The sequence below is a fragment of the Apus apus genome, chromosome 20 (assembly GCF_020740795.1).
Source record: "Apus apus isolate bApuApu2 chromosome 20, bApuApu2.pri.cur, whole genome shotgun sequence".
Classification (NCBI taxonomy): Eukaryota; Metazoa; Chordata; class Aves; order Apodiformes; family Apodidae; genus Apus; species Apus apus.
In genome coordinates, this window is record NC_067301.1 from 7572486 (window position 1) to 7580395 (window position 7910).

The following is a 7910-nucleotide window of genomic DNA, read 5'->3' on the forward strand; positions in this document are numbered from 1 at the left end:
GGAGGAGGGGTGTCCTGTGTCTCCCCCTTCCCCCCCCTTCCCCCACATACCCACCCCCCACCCCTCTGGCTCAGCACCCCCCGCAGCTGCGGGCGCAGGAGGCACCCACGGTTTGGCAGAGCCCGCTGGTGGCCATCACCCCACACTTGGAAAACTTGTCACGGCAGAGATCAGCTGTGGGAAAAGGGAATAATCCATGGATTATGGGGGAAAAAAAAAAAAAAAGGGGGTGAAGCAAGGAAACCAACCCCCCCTCCAAGGGGTGACTCAGCCCCCACCCCAAATAAACAAGATCCCACTTTGCTTCGCTGGTTGCGGAGCAACTTCGTTTAGGGGCTGGGGTTTTTTTCTCAGCCCCCCGGAAAAAAAGGGAGGGTGAGCTGGATGGGGGCAAGTCCAATGTGGGGTGCAGCCCCCTGAACCCCAGTCCAGTCCCCCCTTACCTCTCAGCAGCTCTTCGTGGGCACAGACAGTGCGGACACAGATCTCCTTGTTGATCACGTAAACCCTGCGCAGGCTGGGGAGACAAAATGAAAGAGGGGGTTTAGCCCAAAAGCAAGGGGGAGGCTCCCCAAAATTCCAGGGCAGGGGGGTGGAGAGGGGTTAGAGAAGCTCCTGTGCCCCCCTCACCTATAAAAGCAGATCTCGTTCAGGCACTGCTTGCAGGGCTTGTGGACGGAGTAGAGCCGGGTGCAGGGGTACTGCTCCTCCCGGCAGTCTGCCAGGAGAAAAGGCAGCCGGGTTATTTTGGGGGGGCTGAAAAATTCCGGGGCAGGGGGGAAGCCTGACACCCTGGGGATGGGTTAGCAGACACCCCATGCCTTCCACCCCTCCTGGAATTCTCACCCCAGCTGGGCTAGAAGGAAGGATGAAGCACAAAAATGGGGAGAGAAAGACTCACCGAGGGGGCCTGGCTCCGTGGGCTCAGTCTCAGGGGCAGCAGCTGAAGAGATAAAGTTTAGGGGTGCAAATGTGTGTGTGTGGTGTGCAAAATTAGGGTGGGTGCAGATTTTGGGGGGTGCACATTTAGGGGTGGAGGTGCACATTCGGGGGGGGGGGGATGTGTGTGCACATTGAAGGATGAAATCCCAGTTTCCTTTCCCTGGGTTTTAGGGCTGGAACATCTTTTAGATGCAGCCCCTGAGGCTGTTCCAGAGGGGGGGGGAGACACAAGGGGGTGTGGGTGTAGGACCCCCCCCCCCCCCCCCCCGCCCCCCGGACACTGGGGTGGGAAATGGGGACACACACCCACCCCCAGTGGCTGCCACCCACCTGGGGTTGGGGCTGGCACAACTTCCTGCTGGGATTGCTGCTGGGATTGGTACCGGAACTGCTCCTCGGGGGCACGGGGGGTGACATCTGCCAGGAGAGAGAGACAGTGCAGGGACACCCCAAAAACCTGCCCCCCACCCCCCAACAAGTTCCCTCCACACACCACACACCCCTCCCAGTCCCCCCAGCATCCTGCTGGGAAAACACCTACCGTGATAGTCGTAATAATCCTGAATTTCTGGGGAATAAAAGAGAACACAGAGACTGAAGGGGGGGGTTTAGGGAGGAAAAAAGCCCCCCAGAAACATGAGGGGGGGGGGTGGGGGTGGGGGGGGCGACGAGGTCCCCAAAATTTGGCAGTGGGTCTGAAGGATGGGGAAACAACCCCTCCCCGGGAATGAACCTGGGTTTTTTCTTAATTACTATGATTTTAAAATATTATTTAAATTTAATTATTTTAAATGTAATGAATTTACTGACATTGAATTCAATTTAATGCATTTAAAAATTAATCTTGCTTTTTTTAAAGCTCGAGACAGAATTAACAGGAATAATTAGTTAATACCTAACAAATAAAGTAATGTAAATAAAATAACAATGATAACAATGATAATAATGATAATATGATATTAATAACATTTTAAAAAAATAATAAATTAATAAGTAATTAAGAAGGAAGGGGAAAGGGGAGAGGGAGTTCTGAGAGGAGGGAGGAAATTTGAGCAGGAAAAAAAGGATGGAGCAAAAGGAAGCAGAAGAGGGTGTCAGAGAGAGGTGGATTTGGCCAGAAAATATTCAGAAGATGAGAAAAAAAGGCGAAGAAAAGGAGGTGGGTGAAGGTTCTCCCAGTTCTCCCAGTTCCAGGTGCTCTTACCTGCTTGCTGGTCGTACTGGGAATACTGGACTGGCTCTGGGTAGGTGATGCCTTCAAACCTGCTGTACTGACCCTGGACCAGGAGCACTGCTGGGGACACAGGGTGGGGAAGCACCAGGGGCACCTGGGATTGGGGTCCCCGCAGTGTCCCCCAAAACCTGCTCCCTAAAGCCACCCCCCCGCGAGGGGGGTGCAGCACCAACCCGCCATTCCCACAGGATCCAGGGCTGATCCCGGGTGATCCCGAGGTTTGGTGGGTACCAGGATCCCGGGGGGGGCGGGGAAGGGGCTGGTGACCCCTCCCGCGGGGCTGCTGCCACCCCCAGAAGTGGGGGGGGGGTGGGAACCAGGGGATCCCCCTCCTGCAGAGCCCGGGGGGGTTAATCCTGCTGCGGATCCAGGGGGAAAAACGGGATTGAATCCACATGAGCTGATGGGATCAGGCAGGAATGGGGGGATCAGGCAGGAGTGGGGGGGATCAGGCAGGAGTGGGGGGATCAGGTGACCCCCATTCCCGGGACACGGCAGGGACCGTCGCCGGGACACACCGGGATGCTCCCTCCCTGCACATCCCTCCCAGGAAGCAGCATCTTCCGGGAATGCCGCCGGGATGGGATGGATCCTTCCTGCCCTCTGCCCCCCACCCCCCCCGCGGTGCCCCCTCCCCTCCTTCCTCTTCTCCTTAATCTTTCCCAGCTGTTCCCTGACCCTTTGTGCCTGGATTGGCCCAAAGTTTTCCTGCCTCCGGGGCTCGTCTCTTTCCTCCTTTCCATCCCCCTTTTCCCAACCTCCCCCCCTTGGGGGGAAAGTCCCTCTGGATTTCATCCCCATTTTGTGTCATCTCCATGTACCCAAAGCGGGAGAGACCCTCTTGGTGTCACCCCCCAGGGGCCCCCCACCCTAAATCTGAGCCTAAACTGGGGGTTTGGGTTAATTTGGGGGTAATTTGGGGGTGTCACAGGGAATGCCCCAGATGCAGGCACCCGGGGGGGGGGGATTTTTAGGGTGTCACCTCATCTTGGGGACCCCTTGGGGACACTCACCTGGCAGACCCAGCAAGAAGAACCCCACTGCTCTCATCCTGCCGGGATGCAGCCGGAGGAATCTGGATGGGAAACACAGAGAGGACAGTGGGAAGAGGAGGGGGGAGACATAGACCCCAAACACCCGACGACCCCCCCCCCCCCCAATCCCACTCCCCCAGCAGAAATAAAAAGTCCTGAAAAATAAAGAAACCTCCCCCCAAAAAATGTCAGGCTGAGCTTCCCAATTGGGGCTCCCCTGGGAACTGCAAGGACCAAACCCTGGAATATCCCGCGGGGGGTGAGGAATTCCGGGATGTCTGAGCCACCGTGGGGGGTGGGAAATTGCTGGAAATCTCCCCCCCCGGGGTAACAGATCCAGGAGCTTTGGGAGCTCCTTTTCCAGGGATTTCAGCCCCATTCCTTGGTTTGGGGTTTAATCTGGGGGTCCCGGCAGCAGGGGATGCATTTGTTGGGACATACCCTCAATCCCAGGAGATGTTTTTTTTTTTGGGGGGGGGAGAAATCCCACTTTTGGGAAAAATCCAGCAGTGGGTTTGGCAGCTTTGGGCGCTCCCGAGTGTCGTTTCCCGGCGGGAAGAGGAGCCAAGGCCAAGGCCTGTGCTGGGCCCCTTCCCCGCCCCCGCCGCCCGAGGCAGCTCCAGGGGGGAAATCGGGGAGGGGGGGGTGTGGAAAGGAGAAATTCTCCCCCAAAATTCCTTTGGAACCCAAGTGGGTGCGTTTGGGAAGGAAGCACGTTGGCGCTGCCGGTGGCTCGGAGGTGCCACCGGGATGGGGAACCCCTCCAGCCCCCCCCTCTGCTGCTGGAGGGGAGAAACTGAGGCACGGGGGGGGGGGGGCATATTGGACAAACCTGTTGGTATTTTGTCCCTCTGAGGTGGGACCCTTGTGCCCACTCTAGGTGGGTGCAGCACCCCAGAATGGGGCTGTGGTCCCAGCCCGGAGTGGGCCCTGCTGGGGTTCAGGCCACACTGGTGGGGTCAGGGGGACTGACTGCACCATCAGCAGGGCTGATCTTCTAGGGGTCACCATCACTAGCCCCCCCAGCACCTTCTAGGGATCATCTCCTGCCTCATCACCAAAGTGTCACACCTTCTATGGACCATGTCCTCAAGATCACCAAAGCAGAGCACCTTTCTAGGGACCTTCTGCACTGTCACCAAAGTAGAGCATCTTCTAGGGGCCACATCCTGCACCATCACCAAAGCACAGCACCTTCTGAGGACCATCTCCTGCATAGCACCTTCAGAGGACCAAGTCCTGCACCATCACCAAAGCACAGCACCTTCCAGCCACCATGTCCTGCACCATCGCCAAGGCGGAGCACCTTCCAGGGACCACATTCTCAAGACCACCAAAGCATTGCACCTTCATGCCCCACCACCAGATTGCATCTTCTCTTCTAGGCACCACATGCTCCTCCAAACCCCAGGCCCACAGGTCCTGGAGAAGTTGACAAACTGACTTCCAGACCCTTCCCAGCTTTAGGAAAACCAGACAGTTGGTCCCTACCTGAGCTGGGTAAGCTTGAGCAACAGTCAAAGACTTTGGTGGTCCCAAAGCAGCACCTCAGCACCCACCCATGGCTGCACCTTGGTGGGACCTGGGTCCCTGCAAGCCCCGGCTGCTTCCCACAGCAGAGGAAGCCCCAGAGCCAGATTTCATTGAGGCTAAACATGTCCTGGGATAAAAGGGATTCCATGGGGATGAGGGGGATCAACATGCGGCTCCGGGCTTGGCGGGACTCCGGGAGAATTCTTCAAGCCTGAGGAGCTGCTGGCAGACCTTGGCTTGGGAGATACCAGGGCCACTAAGGGGGACCAAGGGGCTTTGGGGTGGCCTCAAAGTGCAGAAAGGGGCTGCAGGTTCCCATCCTGACTTTTGTCCATTCCCCAGATCCCAGGATCCCACAGGATGCTGACACCAACCCCCTGTTGCCCCAGATCACCCTGGCATGTCCCACCTGGGGCAGCTTGGGGTCAGGCTGGGCAGGTGGATGTCCACCTCCAAAGGTGCCACACACCATCCTCCCATGGCCACACCTCTCAGGACCAACCTGCCCTGCCAGCCCTTCCCTTTGCCCCAAACCCATCCTCAAGCACCCAAAGTTCCTCTCCAGGTCTAAATCCCCCCTGAATTCCCCCCCGAACACGGAGACCTTGGATGGAGCTCCCAGGGTTTGGCTGGGGAACAGGGACAGATGGGTCACGTCTTCCCCTCCATGATGGTGCCAACAGCTGCTCCTCCCCATGGAGGACACCAAAGGTGACACCTCCAAACCCAGCCAGGAGCGATGCCAGAGGCCACCAAACATCTCCTCATCTCCCTCAAACATCTTCCTCAAACCCAGGAAGGGACGGGACCACCCCCGCACCCCCCCATCCTCACACCCCTTCCTCCCCCTTCCCTTTTCCCCACCACCAAAACGACTCCATCACCCCCAGGAGAGCCCCGAGGTCTTTGTGTGTGTGCCCCCCCCTCCTCTCCAAACCTCCTCTCCCCTCCGTGCAGGGGTCCAGCAGCTCCAGCCCCGCCAGATGTTTTTGCAACTGCACATCTGGGAACAATCAACCCCCGAGAAGAACGAGCACCACAGTCTCTCCCTTTCATTCTCCTAAACCCCACCTTCCCCCAGCCTTTTCCCCCCTCCCCCAGCTTCTTTTTTTTTTCTTCTTCTTCTTTTTTTTTCCCTTTTTCCTTTTTTTTTTTTTTTTTTCCAGCCTCTCCAGTTGCCAGAGAAGGGGGAGAACAAAGGGAAGAAGAAAAGGATTCAACTTTGGGTGTCGGTTGGTTGTGGGATTTGGTTTTTTTTGTTGGTTTATTTTTGGCCCTCGACCAAAAGTTACCAAAAAAACCCCCCAAACCAGCTCTTGTTCCCCCAACCCCATTTTCACACTTTAATGAGGTGCCCCCCCCCAAAAAAAAAAAAGCAAGGAGTGGAAAATAAACCAGAATATTAAAATAAACCCTGACATTTCTTTCCAGGATGGAAAAATGAGAAACAAATGGAAGAAAATGACGAGGTTTCCTTCAGGTTTTAGGGTGTTTTGAGGCTTTTTGAAGTGGTTAAAAGATCTACAACAGCAGCTGCAAAGATGGGGACTCCCCCCAAAAAACCCAATAAACCAAACAATTCCAATATAGTGGGGGTTTTAGATTTTTTCCCAAGCTTAAAAAGGTGGAAAACAGGATTTGGGAGCTCGTCTGCCCCATTCCATGGAGTTTTTAAGGCGACTTTGGAAAGCCCCAAAGTTGGGGGGGGCTGTAGTGGGGGGGGGGGGGGGGGGGGGCTTCCCCAGCATCCCTGATGGAAAGGGGGGGGGGGTCTCTTCCCTCTTCCTTACCTCTCTGGGGTTGGTGCTGCTCCTGCCCTTGCCCACCGCCTGGGTTTCTTCTTTCTGCTTTCCCAAAAACCCTCCGAAACGAGAGTGAAGAAGGATTAAAAAAAAACCAAAAACCCCAACAAACCAAAACAAAAAAAAACCAACCCCACAACCCTCCAACCACCCAGCGGGGGCTCCGCTGGGTCCTAATGCCACACCTGAGCCGGCCCCTTCCTCCTCCCCACCCGCCGGGGGAGGAGAAGGGAGAATAATTAAACAAACAAACAAATAAATATAGAGGGAGAATCAATAAGGAAGAAGAGAGGGACGTCGGGGCTTCGCTTGAGGTTTTTCCAGGCTTTCAAAAAATTATTATTATTCGTCTGGTTGGTTTTTTTTGGATGAATTAGAAACGGGTTGTACAAAAAAAAAAAAAAAAAGACAAAAAGGGGAGGGTTTTGTGCAGGGATGAGGAGGCTGGAAAAGTTTTGGGGGGTGGGATAGTGGGGATGGGGGGGGTGTGATGAAAGGATGATGGAAAGGAGGTGGATTTTGATCTCGGATAACCCCCCTTTCTCCCCCAAAAATATTAAATGAATACTTTAGGAACCCGGGATTCCCTCCTGACTCCAAGTTTGGGATCTGCTCCCCCCCCGCCAGTCCCTTTCCCCCCCTAATCCCTTCCCCCCCAAAGCAGGGATGATGCTGAGACCCCGCAGAGGATTTCAAGCTTGATCCCAGGATGGATCCCAGAGGGAAATGAAAGAAATTCCCCGTTTTCCCACCCGGAGCAGCCCCTGCTCAGCCGAGGAGCCAAGAGCAGCGACCGTGGGGCCCTTTTTTCCCTGGCTGAGCTGGCGGTTTTCCGGAGGAACCGGGATCCCGACGAGGCTGGGAAGGGTCCCTAAACCACCCCCCCCCGGACACCGAGGGGATAAAACCCTGCAAATTTCATCTTCAAAAGCAACGAGGAGGAGCAGGAGGGCTGGGATGGAGGGAGATCTTGGAACCGGCCAGGAGAGCAAACCCGGGATGGGGATGAATATTTGGGAAGGGAAGTGGGAGAGACTTTTCCACCCGTGGGGCAGGATTAGACCCTGCATTCCCAGCCCATGACCACGCACCCAACATTCCTGGCCCCCCCCCCCCCCCCCCCAAATGAGGAGAAACCCCCAGGTCAGATGAGGAGGAGAAGCAGAGGGGGAGGTTTGAGGTGCTCCCGTCTCCAGTACCCAGAGTATTTTTCCCGTCTGAAGGAGGGATAAAAACCGTCCAAACGACTCCAAAGCTTCTGAAAAGGAGCCCCGTCCTTGTCCCCAGCCCCGTCCTTGTCCCCAGCCCCGCTAAGCTCGAGGAGCTGCCTGTTAACCACGAAATGGACTTTGAAATCCTCTCCCC

At 55.9% G+C, this 7910-nt stretch overlaps 1 protein-coding gene across 2 annotated transcripts; it reads right to left on the bottom strand.

Annotated features, from left to right (window-relative positions):
• Positions 1-70: 70 nt before the first annotated feature.
• MFAP2 (microfibril associated protein 2) lies at positions 71-6877 on the bottom strand. Of its 2 annotated transcripts, none has more exons than XM_051637321.1 (9): positions 6534-6877; positions 3190-3251; positions 2147-2233; positions 1484-1510; positions 1273-1359; positions 902-943; positions 631-718; positions 444-517; positions 71-174 (listed from the first exon to the last, which is right to left on the bottom strand). In XM_051637321.1, the coding sequence occupies exons 2-9, from the start codon at positions 3224-3226 to the stop codon at positions 71-73; spliced, it is 546 nt and encodes a 181-aa protein (XP_051493281.1). In that variant the 5' UTR covers positions 3227-3251; positions 6534-6877. The 2 variants fall into 2 exon arrangements, with proteins under 2 accessions (XP_051493281.1, XP_051493280.1); XM_051637320.1 differs by having other exon boundaries at positions 2147-2236.
• Between the last annotated feature and the right edge of the window lie 1033 nt (positions 6878-7910).